The sequence below is a fragment of the Pteropus medius genome, unplaced genomic scaffold, assembly GCF_902729225.1.
Source record: "Pteropus medius unplaced genomic scaffold, Ma_sr-lr_union100, whole genome shotgun sequence".
In the NCBI taxonomy this organism is placed as follows: Eukaryota; Metazoa; Chordata; class Mammalia; order Chiroptera; family Pteropodidae; genus Pteropus; species Pteropus medius.
This window is the reverse complement of record NW_024349802.1, coordinates 17,286,565-17,313,404: the sequence shown is the minus strand read 5'-3', so window position 1 is coordinate 17,313,404 and position 26,840 is coordinate 17,286,565. Positions and strand designations below refer to the sequence as shown.

Sequence of the window (26,840 nt, the reverse complement as noted above, 5' to 3'; positions counted from 1 at the left end):
GAAGGATATTAGAGGTGCCCCTTTCTCTTTCTCTTTTTGCTTCTGGGAGAGTGCGTATACTCTTGGCAAACTTGGCCAGGAATCAGTTAAGAGGTGACAACTGCTTTACAATCACAGCCTCAATCCACAAAGAGCCAAACAGAAGCCCCCTCCATTTTCTGCCTGCCCTTCCAGGCCCAGGAAGGAGAGGGTATATGCAGAATTTCGTGCCGGGGATAGAGGTGGGTGGGGAAGCTTTCCCCAGCATCTTGAATTGGGAGCCAGGGGTCCCCTATAGTGCTCTGAACTCTGACAATGGGAGTGCAGGGGAGTGCATCGTTTATAAACCGTGACATCTCGTGCACTCATGCCTGCCCCATTGCCCCCCTAATTGCTTCCACACCTCTCATCACTCCTTTTTTCCCCCTCTTGAGGGCCTCAGCACAGTGAACAGGCAGATGGAGGAAGGGTGTAAGATTATTGTAGAGAGGGGAGGAATTTTCCATTAATAATAAGAATAATAATGTTTCTTTTGTTGGAACAGCACTCATCAGTTTACCAAGTGCATTCACACTTGACCTCTTTGGATCCCAGAGGTTGCGGGTTAGGACCATTGTGTCCCAGCCTTAGACGTTGTCTCCACGTCCAAGCAGGCCACTTCTTTTACAGACACATGCCCTGTGAGAGGTCTAGGCTTTTTCTTAAGCACAGCCCCCTGTGATTGCTGCTCTCTTTCTCATGTGAGTTCCAGTTTCTGCAAGCCCCCACCACTTCTGTGAGCTTTCTGTCAGATACTCTCATCTCCAGAGAGTTTGAGCAGGAAGGGGCCTGAGAGGCCATCTCGTCGAACTTTGTCACTAGCTCAGAGAGCAGAAGGGACTGGGCCAAGGTCACATAGGTTGTCAGGAACAGAGCCAGGGCTCAGACACCCGCACCCGCACACGCACGCCTGCACCTCCTCCCCCCAGTGCCCTAGGCACCTGCAGACTTCGTCTCCTGGGGCTTCTCGCCAGTTGCACAGTGGAGGCATCACATATGGGGGTGTTGCGGAACTGTAACCTGTCAACCCTTACTGTTATCCTTTCTGAGGGGTGTGGGGTGGGAGAGCTCGCCCGTTCGGGAATCCTATGGGGGACTTTTTAAATGAAGTTAGAACTGAGTGTATGAAACTCTGGTTTTACACACAGGGGCCACCCAGCCCCAGGACAAGAGGGACTAACAGATACCGTGATGCCCCAGCAGCAGGAGATACCTGCACACACAGCAACCGGCCTTCCACTCCCCCTACCCCCAACCCCTGGCCCTCTCTCCCTCCTCCTCTGTAGCCTCTAGTTCGCCTGGTCCTCCCTTGCCCTCCCCGCGCAGCAACAAGTGCGGCTGCTGCGGCTCCTCTTACCGCGGCCTCGGTCCATGGCGCCGGCCGATCCCGGGGCGCGCGGCACAGGGCGCGGCGGCTCCGGTGGGGCTGGCAGCAGCGGCTGCGCCGCGCTCTCCAGTCTGCCCCCGGGAGCTCCCTCTGCGCGTCCCCTCCCCCAGACAGGATGCTTGCCCGGCGCCCCCGCCCGCCCCTCCGCGCCGCTCCCGGAATAGACCCGGAGCACGCCTCGCCCCCTGGGCCGCCGGCCGGTGTCCCGTGTCCCGCACACGCCAGCGCCACGCCCTGCCGTCCACTCCTCTCCCGCTGGGGCCCCGGAGGGCCCACTTTCCGATTCACAGGCTTTCTTTCGTATCCCCCGTCCATGTGTCCCACCCCAGTCCCGACCAAGGCGATATTCAGCTCAGCTTGTGCTCGGTTAGTGATCGGGGGCTCACTATCGCATCTACTAGCCCACTCCATCTTCAGATTGCCAAGACTGTTAGAACGTATTTTTCTCCGCGATGGAATCAAAACCTATTTCGCTGCAGCTGCCACCGATTCATTTCCTGGCTTTGAGTTTTTCGTCTCCATCGGATAGGTCCTTCCTGAGCACCTTCTAGCGCCAGACAGTGGACCGGGCGCTATCTTGGTGTCGATATGGTGTGAAAGAAGAGTGAAGTAATAATGATAAAAAAAAGAAAAGAAAAGAAAAAAGATCTTCAAAAAGAAAACCACGTAGGAAAAGAGAAACAGACAGGATTGCTAAAAGGTGGGCAATGGCTTGGGACACTTCCAACTTTTGAGATTCCCAGGGTACTAAAACGGGAAGAAATGTCAAAAAAAAAAAAAAAAAAAAAAAGTGTTACAGTTATGGAAATGAACACTGTTAGCATACAAAATACAGTGGGATATAAGTGTGCTCTTCCCAAAATAATTAAAGGATGTAGAAAAAAATATTGCTATGGCCAGTGTGGTCCTGGAATAGGTTTTAAGTTTAAAGTTGTAAGAAGGATGCCAACTTCTTTCATCCTGTTAGTGTATCTTTATGAAAATAAGTCTCATTTATAGATGATATGAAATGTCTAAATTTAAGACCTTTCATAAAGTGGAGTCCTGGCTCAATTCTCCTTATGTATGCTCCTCCTTCCCAAGGTGGGCCAGGTCTTGGTTTCCAGTTTTGGCCAGGCCACTCCTTTGCTTAGAACACTCTGACACTGAAACAACACGTTGTGCAAAGGCAGAGAGACAGGGAAGGGCTTGGAAAAGAGCATCCTGCACTTTCCTGGATTGGGGATTTTTTTCTCCATTGCTTTTATGTGCAGGTTGAAATTAATGCTGGCTTTGCAGAATTGCCTGGGTAGTTTGTTTAGTGTGCCTGTGTATGAGCACTCAGAAGAAATGTGGTGTAGTGAAAAAAACAATGGAATTTGAATCAGACTTGTGTGTGAGTCTTGCTTCACTGCTTACTAAGTTTATAATATTACGCCTATGAGGCTTGCTTGCTCATCTGTGCTGGGGGAACTCATACTGACATCATAGGGCTGTTCAGAGGGCAAATGATGATAAAAACTCATTTTATAAACCATAAATAGCTATAAAAATGTGAGCCATTATTATTTTTCAAGTTCCTCTTTGTTCCTGCCCACTTTTCCAATATGAAAAGGTCGATTTAAATTCTAAAGCAACCAACAATTTACAAGTGGATGAAGTTCCAAAGTTCACTGTTTGAACTCTGAAACACTCGGAGTCAAGGCTATAAACTGTAGTTCAGTTCCCAGATTACCCCATTAATATTTTTAAACACATAATATTTTTTTGAAATAATTTTAAAAATAGAGAACATGACTATAGCAAAAACAGATGGAGGCTTGGGTAGATTAACATTCAAAAACTTTCAAGGACTTTGGAAGTTTATCACAGAATTGGAACAGAAAGGTCAAAAAGGCTAAGGAGGACTTATGTGTATCTATAGAATAATTTATGAATGCATTAACTGAGCTGTGGTTTGGAAAAGATGTAAAAATGAAAGAACACAGTCTATGCACAGTTCTAAGGAGTAACAAAAAGTTGCTGTGGAGGTGTAGTGGTAGTAGTTCAGATAATTACCCATAGTGTCCACTAGGTGGCACTGTTGACTAAGTTGACTGCAGCTTGGTTGTTAGGATAACTGAATGGATAGATGAGGAGGCTACTTGTGGGTTTTGGACAAGGAATAATTATAATTTTTTTCTGTAATTTTCCTTTAATGAGGTCTATAGTTACCCTAAAATCCATCTCCCCTTTTCATTAAGTTCACTTAGGAATATTTATTGCACTCTGCGCAAGTTCCCGTTGGGAGAATAAACGCTAAATAGGAATAATCTCTGCCTTCAAGGAATCTACAATCTAGTAGAGGAGATGAACATGTAGAAAATAATTTGATCACAAGTTATTATATGGAAAACACAAGAGAAGAGAAAAATGCTTTTAGAGTGCATCAAGACAATGCAAGAATATCTTCCTGATCATGGAGACAGTACTGGATAACAGACATTTGGGTGAGCCTGCATGAGGAGATAACATTACAGACAGAGAAAATAGTACGAGCAAAGACAGAGATAGAAAACTGCAGGATGTGTCTGCAGTGCCGTTTGGTTTGGCTGGACTGTGGGGCGTTGGGTGGGAAGCACAGAGGAGAGGATGAGGAGGGAGGTCGTGGATGCCTGGTTTCCTCCTCCCCTTTGCATTTCCCTGTTGGAGTGCAACTCTCTGGAAAGGATTGTTAGGATCGGCCGCATATCTTCTCATTTTTCTTGCTCGGTACCAAGTCTTCCAGGTTTGCTTGGTGCTTGCCTAAAGAATTTTGTGCGAATAGCTTTAGCTCTGTAAAAAGATATCAAATTCAGTCCCAGTGAACAATTCCAGGAAGAAAACTTTCAACTCCCTCATGCTCCCAGTCTTGTGAAAACAAACGATACTCCCCAGCCTCATTCTTAGCTTATCAGCTGGAATTGGGAAGCCCTGGGAAAGAAAATTTTGGAGGCTAGAGGTTCTTTGTCCCAGTGAGAGAAACATGCCCCTAGCCTTCTAACTCATCACCTTGACCCCGGGTTTGCTTCCACCTTGGCCATCAGAGTGACCATTTTATGATCTCAGTTGGATCTCCCTTAAAAATAAGGGATGGCTCCCCTTTGTCCTCAGAGTTCAAATTCCTTATTATGGTATTTAGGGTGCCCTCTTCGCTGAGCCTCAACCCGCCATTCCTTAGAGTAGACAAGCAGCGATTTCAGGAGACCTTGAGAAGAGTAAGGAAAACCACAGACTGGGGGTTCAGATCTGAGTTCTTGCACTGACTCTGTCACTGTGTGACTCTCAGTTCTTCCGCTGGATTGTCAATGTAGAATTTCCTACTTCTCTCCTCACCTTTCCCTGGCCCCCTGGATCGCAAGTGCTGTGAGGATGGGTGCTGTGTATTACTCATTGCTACATCCCTAGTGCAGTGTCTGGCACCTAGTAAGTAGTAATGAGTCTAGTGGAGTGAATCAGCGAATGAATGCTCTAATATTCAGGAGGCTTCTATGAATGCGTTGTGCCATGGCGGTGGGGGGCGTCCCTTTTAGCCTCTGGGATTGTTTATTTGCTTATTTATCTGCAGAGGGAAATGAGATTGCAATGAGGTGTTCTGTGAGCAATGCCTCTGCGCTTCCCACCCCCACCGCATGCTGCTGTGGACATGCAGCCCAGCCCTTTGGGCTTCTCTTCAGCCTAGGGCCCCTCTCTCGAGCTCTTTTGTGCAGAGTGAGCTCCCAGAGTCCCTTGATTGAATGTCTGTTCAATGCTGGTCGCTGGATGAAAACCTCTCTTGTTCCACTCAGCACAATGTTGCTATTATAGCTCCTATCCAGGGAAATGACACATGCCTGCTGGTCCACCCTGGGCCCCGGAAAGTAGATAGAGATCTGAATGGTGGCTGCTGGGAGAAAGAGAGTTTCACACGTGGATGAAAATCCCTCCTTTTGTCACACCTTCAGTTTCTGTTCCAGGGCATAGGCCTCCTGTCTGCACCCAGGAGGCTTGGCTTCCTTGGTCAGCAGAGCCCTGTGCACTGGTTGTGTCTGGAGGAAAGGAAACTTTGGTTTTTATGCTCAAATGCTGCCTAAAGCCTGCCCCCTCCCTTTGGGTCATTCCTCAAGAAAAGAGCACCCTTGGGTCCCTAAGCAATGGAAATTATGGGCTCGTAAAGACTTCTGGGGCATCTGTCCAGCTGGATGCTTCCACCCTGAGTGGCGAGGTGATGCCCAACCCTTAAGACTGCAGCATGGACTAACGCTCTTCTGAAAGGCTGCATTGCACGCCCCATCTTCACCTCTAGGCTGTAGGCTGACGCCAGGCTGCAGAGGTCCAAGGTGAATTTCTTAAACCTGAAATTGGAAATAACGTTATAGCTGGGAGGAGCCTGAGAGATTAGCCAGTTTGGTCCCTTCATTGTCAGATGAAGAAACTGAGGCCAAGAGAGGGGAAGAAATCTTGCCTGAAATTACAGGAGAACTTAGAGGCAGAACCAAGAGTGGTGCCCAGGGCTCCAGACTTGATGATACCAAAACCACACTCCTTCTGCCCCCACAAATGTCGCTCTCTCCAGTTTGTGGGGCACACTGGAGAAGAGCATGCCTTTGCAACGAGGTAGACTTGAGTTTGATACCCAGTCAAGGGCATGGTCTTCAACTTCTCTGAACCCCAGATTCCTCATCTAAAAATTGGAGCTAATAATAGCTGCCTCACACGGTGGTTGTGAGGCTTATATGTGACCATGTATGTAGGGTGCTTGGCACCTTGCCTGGCACAGGAGAAGCGCTCTCCAAATCCCTCTATTTAGGGAGGTAGTTATTGTGCACTGGCCAAGCTCATGGGCTTGGGGTGAGGCAACCCTGAGTTTAAGTTTAGGCTGTGTCACATACAGCTGTGAAACCGTGAATGAACTACTTACCAAAGGTCAATTTCCGCATCTATAAAATGAGAATAAAAGTAGTGCGCAGAGGGTTAAAGGAGACACGTAAAGCACCTGGCGCAGGCCCTGACCCACCCTCGGAAGTTACTGTAATCAGTGTGGGTTTCCCTTGAAGATGTTGTCAGATGCTTATGACAATATTAAGGGCTACTGAAATCGCAGCCGCACACCCAGGCTGCCCCCTGCAGGTAGCTTTTTGTAAATCAAACCCTTAGATTCTGCCAGGTTCCTCCTTCTCTGTGGAACACCTGCTACTCTTAGATAGGAGGGATACCCAGGTTCCAGCTTCTGTTACCCAGAGTCTGTTAAGGGGTGGTATTTTGTGTGCGTGTGCGTATATATATAAAATTAAATGCTGCTCTTATTTTGTCAGAAGGACACATTGCTTGGGATGATTTCTCCTGATCCAGGCGGGCAAGACCCTGTGTATTAGAGAGGCAGTCTCTAACTTCACATTCCTGTATGAAAATAAATTCTTCATCCACAAGAGGGCTTTGAGAACAAATAGGCCTTTAGGTCCAGGCCCTGCAAGCACTTTTCAGTGACTGACCAAGACAGATTTTGACCCCTTCATATGTATTCACTCGGCCATCCTGTTGGGCCCCATGTCTCATTGCACACTCCCAGGGGGGCAGATGCCTGCGCTGTTTAAACTGTCATCACTCTCCTCCACATGGAGAGCAAAGGCACACAGGCGAGACTCCACTGTCAATGATAATTCACTCTGGAAGCCAGAGTGTTTGTCATAGCTTCTTTGGTGGCAAGTGATAGAATCACAACCCAAAGTGGCTGAAACCAAAAAGGGAATTGATTTGCTCGAGGGTAACAGGAGTTGAAGGGGTGAAGCTGGCTTTAAGGCAGGGTCGGGTCCAGAAATACAAACAGTGCGGTCGCTACTTTCTCTCCATCTCCTGACTCCACCTTCCTGTGTGGAGTCTTCCATCTCGTGTGGTCTCTCCCAGTCTGTGGCAACAAAGACCACGTGGCTCGAGGACCACACACCTCTGCAGTGGGGGTTCTGGGTGAGGAGCCGCGCCTCTCTCCCTGTAGTTCCAGCATTGGCCCAGAGGGGGCACTGCTAGTCTGGTAAACCACGTGATCTGAGCATGAGCGTGATGCTGAGGGGTCAGGTACACCTCCCCCTGCAGCCAGGTACTGTCCTTGAAGCACATCATTCCGTCCTTAACACCCTATGAAACAAGTGCTCTCATTCCTATTTTGCAAGTCCGATGGCATGTTGTGTATTGGCTTGCTAGGGTTGTCATAAAATACCACAGACTGGGTAGCTTAAACAATGGAAATTTATTTTGTCACAGTTCTGGAGGCTGGAAGTCCGAGATGGAAGTGTTAGCAGGCTTGGTTTCCTTCGAGGCCTCTCTCCTTGGCTTGGCTGCCGTCTTGCTGCCTCTTCCTGTGGTCTTTCCTTTGTGCACAGGCACCCCCTGGTATCTCTCCCTGTATCCTAATCTCCTTCTCTTATAAAGACATCGGTCAGATTGGATTAAGGCTTGCCTTAGTGGCCTCGTTTTTAGCTTAATTACCTCTTTTAAGGCCTTATTTCCAAATACAGCCACATTCTAAGATAGCGGGGTTAGGACTTTAACATGATTTTATTTGGGGGCAGGGGACACAGTTCAGCCCATAGCTTATGCCTGGTAAATAGTGAGGCTGAGTCTAACCACGATGCTGTAATGTCCCTGCCACAGCCCATGGCAGTGCTCATAAAGTCAAAGGCTTTACAACCCAGAGCAGCGGGGGAAGGCACTGTACCCAGCAAAAACCTGAACAAGGCCCAGGGCCTTCCTGTGGGCCTGGAGCCAGCTGGTGGTATATGAGTCTTGGCTCTCTGAGGTTGGCAGGGGGTTGCCAGGCCCTGCTCAGTTGTCATAGTAGCTTGTGTTTCCTTCTCTCTGCGGCATCTTCAGCTAGTTTCCCCTTTGGTTCCCCAAAGATCAGATGTCATGAAGAAACCAAGGGCGTATACATCTCCTCTCCCACTTCTATCAGAAGGAGCCATGTTTCCCAGAGTGTGGGATTGAGACTGTTGATGATTATGTGGGATAAACTCAGATATTTAAGGAGTGATGGATTAATTGAATTTGTATTTAAAACATATAACCAGTCTTTACAAACCCATCATTTTCATGATATTGCTTAAAATAGAAACATCAGGTATGAGTTAGTCGAAAGAAAAATATTATGTGAATAGCACTGAGTAAATAATCTTATGAAAAGTGCGAAGATGGTGTTCGAGTGACTGAAATTTGGGAATAGTTCCCCACTCAGAGGGAAACACTTTTGGTCATGGGCATAGATGTCACCTTGCTTTTTTAACCCGATTCATCTGTATACTTGGTCCTAATTTGTTCCAAGGACTAGCCATGAGGGTGACTGCAGGCCTTTGGTCTCTCCTGCCTGTGCCCCTGTCCCAATCAGACCCGGCCCAGTGAGGAGGCAGGTGGGCTCTTGGGCAGTAATGAGAAGCTGGCCCTCATCTTCATGGTTTCCAGATTTTATTTACCTAGAGTCTCACTCCAGGGCTTCTAAACTGCTTGGCTGTACCTCATAGCTGTGTATACAAAAGCAGATGTTTATCACTGCGCAGTCAAGGTTTTTAGCAACTCAAATTCTGATGTGGAATAAAGCATTTGAGACTTAATTCCACATGGGGCATTAACAGAGTTGGCATAATATTGTGATGTTAATTGCTATGAATTTTAACAGTGCTTTGTTCCTGTTGAAATTTAAGCCCTTCTGCTTCGTGTTTAGCCTTGTTCGGTGGCTAGCAGCAGCTGCTGACACCCTCCACAACCCATCCCTTTGGGTCTGGGCCAGGTGCCTGGTGAGGATGAGCTGCTGTGGGTGCAGGAGAGCTGGCTGCTTGTCCTCATCTGCTCAAATGCTCAGTGGGCCGGTTTCCTTGGCTGCATAATGTGGCCATTGTATTGGCATTACACTCTAACCTTTTCTGATTTCTGTGCCCTCCCATGCTGGTTGTGTTCTGCTTTATTAATGTAAGGTTGCCCCCCAGTGTCCAAAAAGATTATGTGCATGGGGAAAGGGCTCCTTTCTAGAACTTCAGAAAGTCTGACACAAAATGTTGTGTCTGTCCGTAAAAGGACGATGGCTGAATGACCTGGCAGTCTTATTAAAGTAAAATTCAGATGCGGATTGAATAGGGTAGGAGTGGGGCATGAGATAGAGCATTTCTCACAAGCTCCCAGGTAACTCCAGTGCTGCTGGCTGGGGACCACACTTTAGTAGCAAGGCTTAGAGTGATTCTCCCTGCATCCAGTATGTTGACAACCACAGTGCAAGCCAGTGTTCCCTGTGTCTGAATGAATAAGAGGTGTCTTTCTAGACCCTCTGCATGCTCTGGACCCTGCTGCCTGCCTTCCCCCTCTTCCAATTTCACTCTCCCCTTCACTTATTTCACTCGCTCTACTCTGTCCTCACTGGCACTTTTAGTTCCGCCCAGGACCTTTGCATATACCATTTTCTGTGCCTAGAATGCTCCCACCCATACTTTTGTCTTGGGTACTTTGTTTTCAACCTTCAGTAAGTATATGAAGTAAGTTCTTTTCTGCTCCTCTCTCTCTGGCACCCTATTTGTTGTCTCTAGCTGTTATCTTCATGCACCATCTCTTTTTCTGTTTACTTATTTACAGCCTGTTTTCTCCTCTAGACCAGGGCTACATGAGAGCTTGCACCTGCCTTACGCACTGCTGTATCCTAAGTGCTCCTGCCTGGCAACAGATGTTCAATAAGTAAATATCTGTTGGGTGCCTGTGTAGGCAGGGAGAAAAGAAACATTCTTGAGTATCCTTTTCTACGCCTGTCTGGAGGAGCTGTGGTGGAGATGATACTTAGAAGAAATCATAGGACGAGAGGTCAGGAAAAGAGATACTTTTGAGCCATGGCTCATCTTCAGAGATGTCAAAATGTGAAAAAAGCATATATCTTAGAATAGATGAATACAGTAAATCTAACATTTCTTAAACAGAGTTTTGTCAAAGTAGTTTATGAAACATTGGATTAAACAAAGGTACTTCAGGACTTTTGGCAATGTGCATTGTGAGTCTCTAAGAGGAGGGGCAGTGGCTGTGGCAGAGACACTGTGATTTACTTATCCAGAGGCTATTCCTTGTCTGCCCTGTTTCTCTTCTTTGTCAGCAGGGCTCCTGCCTTCCAGTTTCCCAGCCTTCTTTGCAGCAAGGTCATGGGCCTATTCCCTTGTTCTGGCCAGTGGGAACTACAGAGAAGTCTACTGAGGACTTCTGGGAAAGATTTTCTGATTGAAAGGGATACATAAAGGGAAGTTTCTTTCCTGTTTTTTGATGTGGTTGTGTGAGGTCATGATGGCTGGAGCCACAGCAGCCTTTTGTAAACATGGGGGGGGCGGGTCACACCTGAGGACACAAGCCAATATGCTGAATATAGGTGAAAGAGAATACAAAAAAACAAAACAAAAAAAAAAAAAAAAAAACAAAAAACCAGGCTGCTGATGGCATCACTGAGCTGCTTAATTGACTAGCTCTGCATCTTAGACTTTTGGTTGTACAAGAAAATCTGCATTCTTGTTATTTATGCCACTTTTAGGAAGGCACTCTTTACTTAGAGCTGAAAACATCCTGACTGATAAGAGTGGATAAGCTAACCTTTCCAGTATGAAAGGCTGGAACTGGTTCCTGGCACCACCACAGTGATTATGTGTCCTCTTCAAAACTGTTTCCTCATCTGCGAGATGGAGATCAGAGTAGTGGCTGCCTCTTGGGTCGTTACAGAGGCTCAAATGAAATGATGGGTGTACAGCCCTCAACATAGAACTTGGCACATTATTGGTACTTGAAAATGGGAACGATTACTGTCATTGTTATTATTTTTTAATCACAGAATCATATTTGTTGTTGGAACATCTTCTACCATCTTGCAGGATCCCATGTTCTGCAAGAACCAGTCTGGGTGGTGCTTACCTCATCAAATTTTCTTATTTTACAGAAAGAGAAACTGAGGCCAAGGGAGAGCTACTCTCTAGACTCTTATTTTGAAAAAGGTTCTCTTCCCATGCCACTCATCTCCATTCACACTATACCAACAGAAGGACACAGGTCTGAGTTGAAATCATGTGCTTTTATGGGAAACAAAAATATCCAACAACAACAACAAAAGCCCTTCAAATCTTGCCAACTTCTCAACCAGTGATAATGAGGCAGTTTCAATGATTGCATCTGGCTGGGGACATTTCTAAAGGGTCAGGACAGTTGAAAGACATTGGCCAAAAAGAGAAGTTACAGAGAGGGTTGATATTTTAAATGAGAGCATATTAGACCTCCCTTCCAGCCCCTCACACTGTCTCCCTTTCAAGTTACAGTCTCCTCCCAGTTTACGAAGGTCCTCCCTGAACTTTGCTCAATGTCATCTTTTCCAGAAAGCTCTGTCCTTCATCTGTACCAACTGCATATGCCTTTTCAGTAGAGTCACAAACACTTTCTCATGCCATCTCCCGTCACTTTCTGCCATCCATCATGTTTGAGTACATGCCTTGTGATACCCTTGTTGGGAGGCATGCCCCCAGACCAGGACCCAGGCTGATCATCCCCATGTTCCCATCTCCCTCCCCCACTCAGTGCTCAGTATACAGTAAGTGCTCAGTGAGGATTTGTTGAAGTCGGTTCTGCACTTGCCATATCACATCACCAGCCTCTTGAGAGTCATAATTGTCATTTCTACTTTTTCATCCCTCCTCCAAGACCTCAAAATTGTCTGACTCGAGGCATCTCCAGGAAGGAACAGACCCCACCAAACATTGCCAACTCAGGGTAGAAGGTTTTGGAAAGGGGAGGAGAGGAAGTTAAGTTTTTACTCCTCTTCCAGAAGGCAAGGAGGCAGGAAAAACAGCCACTGGGGAAATCCAGGGTGGTCATGAGTGGTGTTGGTCAATGCTTCATTTTGGAATCTCATGAGCAGCCATTCTTCGGAAAGTTTCCCCTATGAAACTTGGCCAGCTTTGCAGAAGGAGCCTGGGACTGGTTGGGTTGCCCTACCAACCTAAAGACCAGCAAGCATAGACCAGGAACCTTTCTTTGGAACATGGCCTGTTTTACCTTGAGAGAGTGTTGGAGGTTGTCTGTCTAGTTGTCCAGTTGGAGTACAGTGGGAACGTTAGCCCTGTGGTGTGTTGAGTTGTCAGGCACATAGATAGTAAGGCTGAAGAATACAGGCTGCAATAAAAGGGCGCTCCTCTAAGGGGGAAGGGTCAGGGTGCTGAGAGAGGTGAGGGAGAGAAGAGGGTCTCAAGATGTCCTGCGGCTCCAATGCTAACAGGTGCCCTGCTCTGTCTCCTACTCCCAGCTCCCACAGCTTCCTTCTGGTTCTCCACATCAGGACCAGGCAAAGGGGTCAGTTGGAAGTGGTGGAGGGAAAGCATGCGCCTCTTCTTTTCCTACCATGAGTCATAAATTTGGACCAAGGAGAGGTTAGGATCAAGAACGAAAGGAGGAGGCTTGAAGAGCTGAGGAGAGGCCAGGCCCTGTCCACTTCTGTTTACTGCTGTAAGGAGTAGATCTGAGGCCCATGCTTCTAACTGAATCATCTCCAGAGAGCACCAGGCTCCTAACTGGGGGTGATGAGAAAATTCTGCATGGGCTTTCAAAGGTGCTCAGTGACTTTGGGAGATCACTTGTGGATCCTCCCATGGGAGGGCCCCTCTGGGGCCAATAAAGACATGAAAACTGCATGGTCGGCATCTGCCTTGGAGGCTGGGGAAAAGTGCCAGGAAGCAGAGAGGAGACTTCTTCAGGCGCCTCCTTTAGGAAGGAGAGTTGGCCCTTGGGGGACTCAAGTCAGGACAGATGTTTCGGTATCAAAAGGATCCCCAGTAAAAGGATGGGAGTCCTCTCAAATCCCATTCCCAAACCCCATTGCACTTAGAAAAGAGAAAGTAAGTAGCATAAAAATATCTTGATGACGCGGGCTTGCCTGACAGTACAGAAAAGCAAGTCCCATGGCAGGCAGCGTGTCCTGTTAACACAAGAGGATTATACCGAGCTTCAGTATAGAGATTTTACATATATATATTTATATAAATGCATATATATTTATAGCGCCTCTGCCTAGAACAGCCGGGCCTGCTTCTTCAGTTCATTCCTCTTCCAGAGTGCCAGCCGGTCAAACTCGGAGATGGTCATGCCGAAGACTTGGTAGAACTCTTCCTGGGACAGGTGGCGCTGAAAGGAGGTGGGAGGGGACAGAGAGGAAACGACAGCTTGAAGATGTGAGGTGTAGGATGGGGTCAGGTGGAGGCAGAAGCAGCCACTGTATGTTTCCTCTGGATGTACTGTGCCTGGCATGGTGTCTGACGCACAGGTGTGTGGTGAATATTTGCTGAATGGATGAATGTTTCCTCAGAGGAACATTTATAGCTGGTCTGGCTGGAGAGACTGCCCCTGCTCCAGATTTAGATGAGACTTATGCATCACCTCAGTGCCCCTCGATGCATCCTGGTTGACCTCACCTTTCTGCTACATGCATTCATTCTGTGTTCAGGAGTGTTTATGGATTAACGGTATCCCTGTATTTCATGAGTAAAAGGAGGCATGGCCAAGATTTTAGGGTGTATTTCCTCTTATTAATATTAATAATTCCTCTTACAAATGATCTGGATGGCTGTTCCTCAGGCCAGACAATGAAAAAAATTACTGTTCATATTTCTCTACCCACTGAAATATCCTTTCATCTCTTTCTTATATGAAAACAAGCCATATAATGAATCATTGTTTTGCATTCCATGGGAGGTTGCCCACCCCACCCCTTCTGCCTGCCCTCCCTCTCTCCCTTCCAAGAACTCTTGAAAGGTGATACATTGTCAAAAGGTTTTAGAGTTAGAAACATATGGCATTTAAAATGTGGCAAAATGTTAACAATTGCTGCATTTAGGTGAGGGGTAGACGGATGTTCATTTTACTATTCTTGCAGCTTTTCTGGAATCACTGAGATGACCTGTTGGTAGCATTATATTAGCTAATTGAGCCAGTTGGGCCCCTGCCCTGAACTGGTGCAGGGCCTAGGGCAGGGTTTCAGCCCAGTGGTCTCAGCCCAGCGGTCTCAGCCTAGACTACGTGTTAGACATTCCTGCAAGTCGAACAATACTAATGCCTGAGCTCCTTCCCCAGACTGCAATTTAATTGGTCTAGGGTGCAGCCCTGTATTGATATTTTAAAAAGCTCCTTGGGTGATTCTCATGCTTAGGGAATGTTGAGCTTCCCTTGTCTGAGCTTCTGGGTGTCCTGGAGGATGTAGGAGAGTAATTGTTTCTCCAGGGCGAACCAGGTTCCTGAACACTTCCATCCTTTTAATGCTGGTGCCCCACTGTGCTGCCCTGGGAGCTGTCCCCTTCAGCACTGGAAGACACTGCTGGAGAGTGAAAGGAGGCCCTTATTACTAATGTGGGGAGAATCATACACTTTTTTGCTGCTACCCCAGCATGCTAGAGCTGGGAGGACTCACGGAGCTTCCTGGGCCACTTGCATTCCCCTCCTACTTGCCCCTACCCTCTACTCTGGATGAATTCCTCAGCAGTCATGTCGAGGGTGGTCGATATGCTCCTTCTAAGGAGTCCTGAGCCTCCTTTCTTAGAAGCCTGCATTCAATTTCAAAAACATTTCTTGACACCTCTCCCAGTCCAGGCCATGTGGTAGATGACAGATAATCTTTGGCGGGAAGAGGAAATGGATCTGCATTCTGGGTAGAGGGCTGGGGGAGACTGGAGGAAGAGGTTAGTGACAGATCCTGGCGAAGGCTTGGGGAGGTTTGGGGCACAGGCATCACTAGAACCCTGAGGAGTGAGGAAGCTGGCAAGATGGGAAGGGGATTCTCAGGAGAAGGAGTGGCAGAGAGAGGCCTTGGGGTGCAAAGGGCAGAGAATGCTCCTGAGTCAGAGGTGACCAGGGACTGGAACTCTATGCCAAGTGGACTGGACTTCTTGAAAGCCCAATGGCATGCTCAGGCCACTTCTGTGCCTTTATCTATGCTGTTCTCACTGCTCACTATACTCTCTCACCTCTCTCCATCCATCCAAAACTTCCCACCTTCGAAGTAAGCCAAATCTTTCCTCTTGCTGGAAGCCTGTGTCATCCATCCAAGCTTTAGTAGTCTTCTCTGGATAACAGCAGTCACACGCTGGCAGAGTACTTACTACTCAGGATGCTGCCAGATTCGATGCCAAGGGCTCTTTGTGTATTGCTTCATCGTGTCACTTGGCAACTTGAAGGAAGCATGATAGCCACCCCACTTTATAGAGGAAAGAACTCCTCTAGAACTCCTAAGGTTTGGAGAGGTTGTCACCTGGCCAAGATGACCACCTAGGGATGGCAGGATCAGAGTTGGAACCTAGGGAGTCTGACTCGAGACTTACTTATGCTTTTACCTTCTACACAGTGCTGCCTCCACATCATCCCTGTCACAAGCACTGGTTTTCTGTACAACCCTGCAGGAAACCAGAGCAGCATTTCTTCTTCCCCAACAGACTGCAGGTGTCTGAGAGCAGGGCCCAAATCTAGCTCTCCTCTTATGTCTACAGAAGTATCAGCCCCAGGCGGGATATGCTGTACCTGTACAGCACAGATTCCGATTGAACTGAGGAGGCAGCACAGAATATCGTGGAACTGTCCCAGGCTAAGGAAACTTAGTTGGAGCCTCTGCTTTTCTTGTGGGTTGTGTGACTTTAAAGCCATTCATTCTGCCTGCTCTTCCCAAGCTGGGTTAGACCAAGCAATTTCTGGAATCCCTTCAAACCCCAAGGTTTTCTATACTTACCTCTAAACGGGTCCGGTCCACATCTTTGGGCAGTCGGTTTCTTCCTCTTGTGGTTACCAGCAGCAGTTCGTAAGGGTAGATCTAAGGAGAAGAGACAAGAGTGGGGCTTTACGGGTTGGGTGAGAGTGATGGGCTTGTCCCTTCAGCCACATGTTGTGTCTGGGCTCCCTGTTCTACTCCAAAATGGCCAGAGATTAAAATCTGGAGGAAGGGCCGGGTCTGCCCTTCTTGGGGTTGCCTGGCAGCCTCAAGCCACCTTTTCCTGCAAGGCAAGGCCCCAGAGTCCCCTAATACTGCTAGGGATAAGCTTGGTGGCATTTGGCATTAACGTGGGCATAAGACCTCCTGAATGTAAATGCCTCATATCTAGTGATTGGGAAGCCTCCAGAAAGACTGAGGCCCACAGGGAACTATCTGATTTCAGAAGGCCAGAGATGTGGGGAAGGATTCAGGGAAAGTGGGCCAAGGAGGGACTAGAAATGCTGGTCTCAAGAGGACCCTTGGGGTTGTTTATTGATGACCCCTTTCCTGCATAGACAGTGCTGTCATCCTCTGGCTGGTCCCCAATGTAGCAGCTCCCAGTGTCTCAGAGACTCCCCCGGTCTATGTATCTCCTTTACCTTGTATTCTGTAGAGAGAAAAGAGACACACACAAAATAGAAACCCATCGGTCTTTGCTTTGCATCCCTACACTGGTCTCTGTCTTAGAGTCCCTGTCCTTGTTGACTTCATCCCAAATCAAGCCTGGTACAAGCACCATGGATGGCTGGAGAGAGAGGTTGGGCTGATCCAGAGATATGGTTTTAGGGGGGAAAACTGAGATATTTTTGAGATATTTATAATAGAAATAAGATGAGTCTGAGATCATGAAACACATGAGCTAGTCCCTCTATCTTCTGGGGGGAGAGCCCCCAAATTTTGATGTAGGCTGCCCTGCTGCCTGAGCCTGTTTATAGGCGCTGGTAGAGGCTGGTGGGAGAGCATCACTGGCAGACAGCCTGAAGCTCATGGAATTTTTGCTGGGAACCATGTGCATTTGGCTCTGAGTGTTTCCCTGAACCCGGGGCTGGCAGGCGACTCTAGCTCAGCAGTACTGGGACAACAGTGCTCTTCAGTGGCTCTGGGAACCCAGATGGGACAGATGGCCTGGAGGGCTTGAGAGGATGAGGAAAGAGGAGGGAAAATGGGAGGGAATGGGAAGTGAAAGGGAGTAGGAGCTCGGGTTTGGACAGAGCTTAGCATGGGGCCAGAGTCTGTAGCCATCATTTGTTGAGGGTTAAACTGCAGCTTTAAGCAGTGCATCTGAAGTCCCTGTGAGTCCCAGGGGAGGCCTGCACTCACCTCGCATGCCCCAGTTGACCGCGTTCATGCTGTCATAGTGGAAGAGGTCTGCGCTGGGTGTCTGCAGGGGAGACAGAGCCAGGGCTAGCGTAGGGCATGCTTACCTCTGCCTCCCTGAGTTACTCTCCCATCTCCAGAACATGGACCAGGGCCAGTGGGACATGGGGCCCATGCAGAAGTCTCAGCTTCAAGTTGGGGTGATTTAACTCACTGCAATATCCCTAGTTCCTAGGCCCGGCACATAGTAGGCACTCAATAAATATTCATTTATTGGTGAATTATATCTCGTGCTTTTTTTTCATGAGACCTACCCTGGCAACCCTGTCTAAAAATGCAAATTGCCCCCTCCCCAAATCCCTATATTCTGCCCCCTTTTCTCTCCTTTTTCCATGGCACTTACCACCTTCTACATTCTATAATAATTTGACGTGTTTATTATGTGCTGCTTGATTTCTTTTTCTCCATATAAGAATAGAAGCTCCAAGAAGCAGAGGTCTTTGTCTCGCTTGGTCATTGATGTATTTATTCCAGGTACCCAGAGTGCCTTGTGTATGTAAAAGGCTTTCAATAAATATCTGTTCTGTGAATGAATGTCCAGGCTCTCAGTGTGTAGAGGACAGGGCCTGTGTGTCCCTCAGCAGGACGGGTTTATTAAAACCAGCTGTCATTCTCCAGTGGTGCTCAGATCCCTTTATGTACTCAACCTTAAAATAGTCTCCTAACGAGTGTGTGGCTTCCACTTGTCCTTCTACAGTCTCTAGTCTATATAGCAATTAGAGCCATCCCACTAAAGTCTGAGTCAGGTCATGCAGCACAGTGACGGGAAACCCTCCAAAGTCCTTACCAGTGTTTAGGGCCCTACCGACATCCTCATCTGGCTTCATGTCCACGCTCGTTCCTTGCCGGCCACACACACTCCCTGCCCACAGGCATTGACATTACACTTCCCTCTATCTGGATGGCATTTTCTGGTCTTCGAGCAATGAGGTTCCTCTGTGCACTCAGGCTTTTGCTTAAATCCACCCCTCTCTGACTTCCTTCTCTCCCTACCCCCTTGCTTTATGTTTCATCCTAGTACTTCTGACCACCTGACTTCAAATCATGCCTTTACTTACTCGTTGTCCTTCTCTCTAACCAGAAAGTTGCTCCTTGAGAATAGCAACTTTATTTATCACAGGGCCCCTGGCACCTAGAATAGTGCCTGGCACTTAGTAGGTGCTCAGTTAATAAATATCTGTCTTAATGTCCCTGCTTCCCCCCATCCAGTTGCGCAGCCTCTCCTCTTGTTACCTCTTGCTAACGAGGTACATTTCTCTTTTCCTTTTGGTCCTTAAACCAACTCACTGCTTCTGTGAAAGGTTTTATGTTGCAGGCCATCAAAGAGCTCAGACGGCTCCCAGACACGTCAGGTGAGTGGAGCACTCAGGTGTGGGCAGTGGGCTCGAATCCTGGCTCTACACTTACTGAGTGTGAGAGCTTGATCAAGTCACATCACCTCTCCATGCCTCTATTTCTTCATCCACAAAATAGGGTCAGTAACTACCTTGTAGGGTAAATGAGTTAGTGCTTGTAAAGCTTAGCACAGTGACAGGTGTTTACCAACTCCTCGCATGAGGACCCCTTTTCACATAGGACTCACAGGGAGGAGAGCAATCATTGCCTTTGAACTCCTTCAGTTAACTCACCCATAGCTGCAAGGCCTTTGTCCAGGTTTCACCCCTAAGTAATCGCCATAAGCACCACCACAATGAGCTAGTGCATCATGCGGACAATGTCCCCACACAGTCTCTCTTACCCTGTGCAGCCCATTTCTTCTGTAGGCAGGCAGGGAAGCAGACTTGGAGATGAGGGGATCTAAAAAGAAGGGGAGAAACAATTACCAGGAGCCCTGAGCTGGGGGCCCTTCTCCGTGAGGCCATCTGGCTGCAGATGGCCAATATTACTCCCCAACTCTGGGCATAGGGGCAGTAGCCAGAGCCTACCAGCTCCTCCCATTGCTCTCTAGGCTTGCAAATGACCATCTTAGGGTGCCTCGCTCTGGCAGAATTCTAGGCTCACTACTCACATGGTCTTCTGGCCTTATCCTGTACACATCTAGCTCCTATGATAGACCCCATCCTTGCCACAGGGTGGCTCTGGACAAAGGCCCTGGAATTGGAGTCCAGTTCAGAACCTAGACAGGCAAGCTCCCACAGGAGTAGAAGAGGCACATGCTCTTTCTTTCTCTCTGGGAGCTATTGGGCATGGTAACCCTCATTCCGGAACCAAAAATTGAGACCCTTTATCTGACAAACACAATAGGATGGACTATTTGAAATTAGGACTGAGCTGGGACATCCATGTCACGTGGTCATCACAGCTATGGGAGACCTGTAACTGAGGTCTGGCCCTCACAGGTCACCATGGGCTGAAGGTAGGGTGGGCAGAACATACCACTGTCAGCTAGGTAGTGGGACCGAGGGGCTGCAAGAGAGAAAAGCCAGAAATTAGTGTTCATGGGGACAGAGAGACATAATGGACAGTTCATGGGGACAGACATGACTCCCACACCCGGGCCACGCTGGCTGGTGGGGAGGAGGGGCCCTTTTCATTTCCTCCTCTCCCACTTGTTGTGCCTGCACCCCACCCTCCCTTTCCCTCTCAGCTCTTAACCCAGCATCTGGTACTGTGTGATATTTGCTGCACAGATGCCACCGAATAGAGATGAATCTTGAGCTGTATTTGAACAGCTCTGCACAGAGCCCGGAGGCAGGGATTAAAAACAGTGCCCCTCAGTGGTCAAACAGAGAACCAGGCTCATTTGTTTATCCTGGCTCTGGCATCAGCAGGTACCTGACTTCTGCAAGTTATTTAATCATGCTTCAGTTTTCTCATCTGTAAAATGGGGATGGAGAGTGTCTCCTTTATGAGATGATTGTAAAGAATATATGACACAATGCAGAAAGGTATTAGCACAGTGGCTGACATACAAAACATTGAATAAAACTGGCTTTATCATCATTACCACTACCATCTTCAGTCTCACCTAGAGTTAGGGTGATTATCCATGACAAGGTTATTATCCATCAAGTATTGACTTGAGATAGGATTTCTCGGCAGGACTGACTCCCACAGGAGTAAGAAAGAGAGGAGGCAGCCAGGACATGCTTGTGTCTAGGAATGCGGAGGAGCTTACAGTGAGACTGTCGGAGCAAAGGGCTCAAACCAAGCCTCTGCTTGTGTACCTCCAGTGATGGGAGACTCACTACCTTAAGAGGCAGCTCCTTCTATTTTGAGCCCTTCAGACGATTAGAAGACATTTTTATTGTCATTGAATCTGATTGGAAGTCACAGCTTCAGATGTCCCAAAGAAGCAGAAGTGACCGCTCAGGGAAGAGCACGGTCTTCTTAGTGCCCCACAAAGTCCCTTGCCACGTTCGTATTCTAGACCCGGGCGAGGCTGTAGGAGTTCAGATTCATTGACAAATTAGAGAGGAAAGTCCCCCCACCCTCCCGGCGGGCCTCCAGGGCAGTGCTTACAGCCGTTGAGGGTCATCTCGTAGCCAGCTGTGTGCAGGGCCTCCCGGCTGCTGGTAGAGCTCCTGGGTGGGGTCCAGGGGTCTGCGTAGGAGCTGGACCGGGCCTTCATCTCTTCCTTCAAAATCAGACGGCCAATTCCGCTCTGGAGCTGGGGGTGGGGGAGAAGCAAGATGAAGTTAGAAGGAAGCAAAGAACACTGCGATGGAACAGGCTTGTGAAAGACTGAGTCATCAGATTCTCAATAGTGAACTTTTGTCATTTTTGCTTTCCTAGTGTCCCTCCTTCCTTGCACACCCATATTTTCCTTCGGGACTCCATCTGTCTTCCACAAGGAGGAGTGAAAGCCCTGCGGTCTGGGTGGGACTCTGATGGTGGGCATAAAACAGGTCTGGCCAATGACGGGATTGCATTGCCCTGGCCGCAGTAATTGGTTCAATGATGGGCAGATGGCTCTAGTGAGAGCCTCTCCTGGGACTCTTGTCGAAGTGGCTAGCACCCACCTTTATTTGGGAAATAATTATTTTTAGAGTGGTAGAATTCATATAACATAAGCTTAACCATTTTAAAATAAACAATTTAGTGGCATTTGGTACAACCACCTCTATCTAGTTCCCAAACATTTTTATCACCCCCGGAAGACCCCGTACCCATTAAGCAGTAACTCCATATTTCCCTCTCCTCCCAGTCCCTGGTAACCACCAATCTATGTTCTGTCTATGGATTTACCTATTCGGGATGTTTCATGTAAAGAAAATCATACAGTGTGTAGGCTTTTGTGTGTGGCTTCTTTCACTAAGCATGTTTTTGAGGTTTATCCACGTTGAGGCATGTATCAGGACTTCATTCCTTTTTATGGCTGAATAATATTCCATTGTATGGATATAGTGCATTTTTTAAACATCGTGAGATGATGGACATTTGGGCTGCTTCCATCTTTGGCTATCGTGAATAGTACTGCCGTGAACATGTATTTGTTTGAGTACCAGTTTTCAGTTCTTCTGGGTATCTATCTAGAGGTGAAATTTCTGGGTCACATGGTAATTTTACATTTAACTTTTTGAAGAGCCACCGGATTGTTTTCCCCAGCAGTGACACTACTTTTCATTCCCACCAGTAATGCGTGAGAGTCGCTGGCGCCCACTTGCCACTAAATGAGAAGAACCCGCCTGAGCATGCGGCCATTGCAGAGGCAAGCCAGCACCAGGGCAGAGAGGGCCTATGGCAATTTTTTGAACAGCTACATCTAATTATATCTGAATTAATCTTACCATTTGACTTTTCAGTTAGATAGTAGGATTAATTCAGTTATACCTAATTCAGGTGTAGCCAAGCTACGTGTTTCTTTTTTCTATCATAAGTGAGTTTGAACTTGGTTTCTGTCACTTGCAAAGGAAAAGCTCCTCAGTGACATACTGTCTAAGCGTCTCACTCAGTGGGGTGGCCCACTCACCTTGTGCATGCTGCGGTCAAAATCGTCCTCCTCGCCTCCAGACGAGAACCTTCTGGCTCGGGGCACTGCCAAAAGACAGCTCAGATCAGCTCGCATGCCTGCTCGCCACCCGGCCTGCTCTGGGGAGAGGACGCCGGGGCAGTGGCGCCTAGGTAGGTGGGGGCTCCTTTCGGCTCCACCACTTTCTAGCTGAGTGACCCTGCACAAGTGCACTTGGTGACCTGCCGCTTCACTGTGGGCCTCCCGGTTTGGAGATGCCTGGCACTCCTTCCCATTCTTGGGCTGTGAGGTGCATGTGAAGCTGAGTGCCCAAACAGAGCGAACAAGCCAGTGTCGGACTTGGCCGGATGCTGGCAGGAGAGAGAACTCCTCTCTCTGTCAAGGGTAGGAAGTAAGCCTGGACCTGCTGGAGCTCACCTTGCCATGACAAGGGCAGAGTCAGCCTGAGAATGGAGCCACCCAACCCAGGGGACAGGATAAGTCCTGATGACATTCTTTACCTCTAGGTCCAGCTATGCCACAAAACTTTCAGTCACGTGCCCCAGAAAATGCCTGTTTTGGCTTAAGCCATTTGGAGTTGGTTTTTCTTTTCTTCATTTTTTTTTTTTTGTGATTGTAACCCTCTCTTCTAAGATTCCCCTTCTCCCCCCATGTCTGCTGGGAGTGGTCTCTCCTGCCTGTGCAGCCTCTGAACATTTATTTCTTGGGGACACTGATCGCTGTCCACTTTGGGTTTTACTGTGCTGGTGTCTTATCTCCTTTCTACATGGAGAAAACTTTGAGGGTGGGGAAGGGGTCATCTCAGCTCCTCAGAAGCTTTGTTCAGAATGGACATTAAATTAGTAAAAGTGGGTATTGAATCAAAATAGCACTTGGTGAAAATCCCTCCCCATACTTGAAAGAAGTAGCTTGGGATGTCTGATTGGTGGGATGGCTCCTTGAGGACGACTCCTTGCCAGGGTCTTCTGTCTCCCTGCCTTCTCTCTTTTCGATCCTTCAAACCATTTTCTACCCTACGGCTAAAGTGGTCTCTTAAAAACACAAATCTGATCATGTCACCACTTATAATGGCTTCCTGTTTAGGATAAAAACCAAAATCCTTACTTTAACCCACAAGGTCTTGTGTGGTCTGTCCCCTTATCTCTCTCCCCACACTACCACCACCCTACCTTGGCTCCCTGAGCTCAAGGTTAAGCTGACAGCCTTTTCTTTCCCCCAGTGGAACCCACCCTCCCATCTTGAATCTTTGCGATGTGTTTCTACACTCTGTTGGCTTACCTCCCTTTTGCCCTTCCTATGGTAGCCAAGTCTCTGCATCTGAGAGGTTTTTGTTATCTTTCAGGCTGGACAGCACGCTCCTGTCAGCTCTCCTACTTCCTGTGTATCACCTCCCTCTCCAGTTACCTGCGTCTCCTCCACGAGGGCAAGGACCTGGTATACTTCGCTCCGCTGTGTCCGCCTAGGGCCTGTGGCTAGCCTGCAGTACATGTTTGCTAAATGAATAAATGAATGATCGTGTGAAGCAGTAGATGACTGTCTTGGCCTCCTGTGTCCCTGGTGCAGGTGACTCTTGCCTTGCTCCTCTGTGGGGCACATTACCTTTGGGGGAGCCATGGTAGGTCCAGTACTCAGACTCCGTAGCATAGTAGGGGTCTGGTGAGTAGGCTGGACTGTACTTGGAGGCCTGGCTGATGTCTTCACTTGTTTTGCTCTTGGTTGCTGTTGACAAGTCACCTGCGAAGGACCCAAAGAGAGAGCTTCAGGAAGGTAGAGTGTCCCAGAAGAGTGTGTCCTGTATACTCTTTCCCCTGTCTCAGCCATGCTGCAGCCCAGGCGAGTGAGGCTTCTTTAAGGCCAGAGTCTGGGACATGGAGCATGGGAGAAGGAAAAGCACTGAGGCCAGGGCTCACATTTAACAGTTGGGAATCTGAACACCAGAGAGGGGAAGGGGCTTACTCAGGAACACACAGCAAATTAGACTGGAACTTGATCAGACCCCAGCTCAGGGCTCCTACCACGTTGCGTGGGCTCCCAGATGCACTCCTGAGTGAACACTAAGGCTGTGGCTCCTCCGAGTAAGATCAGACACATCCCAGGTGAGCCCTTGCCCTTGCCTTCCTCACCCCCTGGAAGCCTGCCTTGTTGTGGATTTGAGCCACATCTAGGGTAGGAATCGGCGAGAGGGTCATGTTGCATGTTATGTCAGGTCAACCTTCTCGCACCGAAATACCAAACCCTGTATGACCTGAAGGAAGGAGCACCGGGCAGGGAGCCAGCAATGCTGAGTTCTCGTCTCAGCCCTGCCACATGACTCAGTTGTAACACTGGGCAAATCCTTCCCCTTTCTGCCTCAGTCTCCTCATCTGTATTAGGATTGGCCTGGTGCTCAACTTCAAGCTTCCACATAAAGCCCATAATATAGGGTGACTGTCAAACCTATCACGGGCACAAAACCTTCCAGGGAGTTGACTTCAGCACGTCCCAAAGACTGGCAAGAGGCTGACTAGGGTAGAGAAAGGGCTGGGGAAATGAGCAGGGCTTCAAGATAATTTCTCAGGAGAGAAACTATAGGGACAAACTCTACACTCTACGCAGCCAGGGCAGCAGAAGGTCCTGGGGTTGCCCTCAGCCAGCTCTAGGCTGTGCCCGCTTCCCCAGCAGCACCTGCTTCCACAGCTCTCCAGCGTGGGTCCTGGGCAGCCCCTCCCACCTCAGCCAGTTGCATTTAGCCCTTTCATCTACCCACTATCCACTCAATCCTCCTCCACCCCAGACTCCCTGTTTTGTTGCTGCCTCTCAGAGCCATGTGGAAAATCCCACGCAGTCCTGAGGGGTTTGGGGCCCTGGGGCCTTTTCTGGATATAAAGTCAAACTACCTTTGTCAGGGCTGGTACCTTTCTGTGGCTACATGGGGCACATAGTATGTCCTCTACAGCCACACATAGATGTACATGTGGCCACAGACTCACCTGAATCCCAGCCCAGCCCCCTCCAAAATTGAGGATGTTTGTCTAAATTATTGGGTCTTAACCACCCAGAGCCACTATTTATACTTGTACCCCCTCCCCCGCCCCCACTGCTCAGTGAGTTCAGATCCTGGCCCAGGGCTGCTTCTGCCGGCTCCATGCTCCACCAATTCTGTGCTCTCCTGTTATCCAGCTAGACCCATAGGCACATGAGAGTGATGAGGTGGCAGCTGTGCCTCTGCATTTGCAACTAAGGGATATGCTTATTCAGCTGAGGCTCAATAAGTGCTTTTGCAAGAACGAACAGTTCTCAGTGACGAGTGGCTGAGTATTAATGCCTCGGAGCGCTTCTCCCAGGGGTCTGTTCACTTGACAAGGGTTACTCTGACCATGGAATTTAGGACACCAGACAGCAGGGAAGGTTGAGGGGGGAGGTTGGGGAAATGGTGGCAAAGGATTTAGGGGATATGAGACCTTTCTTGATCTTTTGAAATGACACCAAACTCCTCTCCAACGTCACCTGGAGAGAGTGTGTTGGGGAGGGATGCAGTCAACAAGAAGAACCGAGGTGCAGCCTTGCATGTGTCTCTCCTGGTGACCCACGCAGAGCCATCTGCACCGATGTTAACTGCCACCTCCCCTTGCTTGGCTATGCCCTCTCTGCCTCCGACCGTACCATGCCGTTTGTAGATCGGGGGTTTCCGGTAGATGTTACTTTCTCCAGCTGCCAGACAAACCCAGAAGGGACAGTGGGGGAAAAGAGAGAGAGTGGGGGAGAGAGAGGAGAAAAGGGACAGCCGTTGGTCAGTTAATCTCAGAAGAGAGAAGTTTTCCCAAGGGTCCACCTTCTTTCCCCTGGTGGACTTCCTCTTTTAAAGCTGAATTTCCAATCTCATACCATCAGGTTCCAGGAAAGATGAGGGGAGAGGAATGGATGGATTCAAATGGTGCTGAGGAAGGGACTTGGGGCTTGAATGGTAGGCATGCAGGCACAAAGTGGGCACATGCTCAGCAGGACCCCATGCAGGAAAGTGCCCACTGCGCCCACCCAGTGGCCACGCCTCGTCTGGTGTGAAAGTCCCCAGAATGCTGCAGCCATGATCCAGCGTTATTCCCCTCTCACTCCCTCAAAAACAGACACGACGGGACCTTTCTGGGGCAGCTGAGAAAGCTGTAGATGAAACAGTAGGACGAACTCCTGGGGAAAAGTGAGTAGGGAGGGAAAACCTGAGCTCAGAGTTGGGAGACTGGTCTAGTCCCAGCTCTGCTGTAACTTAGGGTGAGATCTTATCCAAATTTCAGCTACGAGGGCACCTATCACCCTTTCTCATGCTCACCACCTCTAGCCACACTGGCTTGCTACCAGTTCAGTATTTCAGGGACATTGTACTTGCTCTTTGCTCTGCCAGGATGTTTTTCTCTGAGATC

At 48.5% G+C, this 26,840-nt stretch overlaps 2 protein-coding genes across 4 annotated transcripts in view; both read right to left on the bottom strand.

Annotated features, from left to right (window-relative positions):
• Nucleotides 1-1,500, bottom strand: part of AFAP1L1 (actin filament associated protein 1 like 1) — a 59,512-nt gene extending 58,012 nt beyond the window's left edge. The window contains exon 1 of the mRNA XM_039836499.1: nucleotides 1,376-1,500. Within this exon, the coding sequence (XP_039692433.1) occupies nucleotides 1,376-1,391 (16 nt within the window). The 5' untranslated portion in view covers nucleotides 1,392-1,500. The remainder of the gene's footprint in view (nucleotides 1-1,375) is intronic.
• A 9,934-nt stretch (nucleotides 1,501-11,434) lies between these two features.
• Nucleotides 11,435-26,840, bottom strand: part of ABLIM3 (actin binding LIM protein family member 3) — a 100,575-nt gene continuing 85,169 nt past the window's right edge. For 2 of the 3 annotated variants that reach the window (XM_039836498.1, XM_039836496.1), the window contains 10 exons: nucleotides 26,089-26,136; nucleotides 24,046-24,180; nucleotides 22,447-22,511; nucleotides 20,997-21,144; nucleotides 19,911-19,940; nucleotides 19,273-19,331; nucleotides 17,478-17,538; nucleotides 16,757-16,764; nucleotides 16,137-16,217; nucleotides 11,435-13,549 (listed from right to left, as the gene is read on the bottom strand). In XM_039836498.1, the coding sequence (XP_039692432.1) occupies nucleotides 13,436-13,549; nucleotides 16,137-16,217; nucleotides 16,757-16,764; nucleotides 17,478-17,538; nucleotides 19,273-19,331; nucleotides 19,911-19,940; nucleotides 20,997-21,144; nucleotides 22,447-22,511; nucleotides 24,046-24,180; nucleotides 26,089-26,136 (749 nt within the window). In that variant the 3' untranslated portion in view covers nucleotides 11,435-13,435. The remainder of the gene's footprint in view (nucleotides 13,550-16,136; nucleotides 16,218-16,756; nucleotides 16,765-17,477; nucleotides 17,539-19,272; nucleotides 19,332-19,910; nucleotides 19,941-20,996; nucleotides 21,145-22,446; nucleotides 22,512-24,045; nucleotides 24,181-26,088; nucleotides 26,137-26,840) is intronic. The other variant, XM_039836497.1, reaches the window with a different exon arrangement.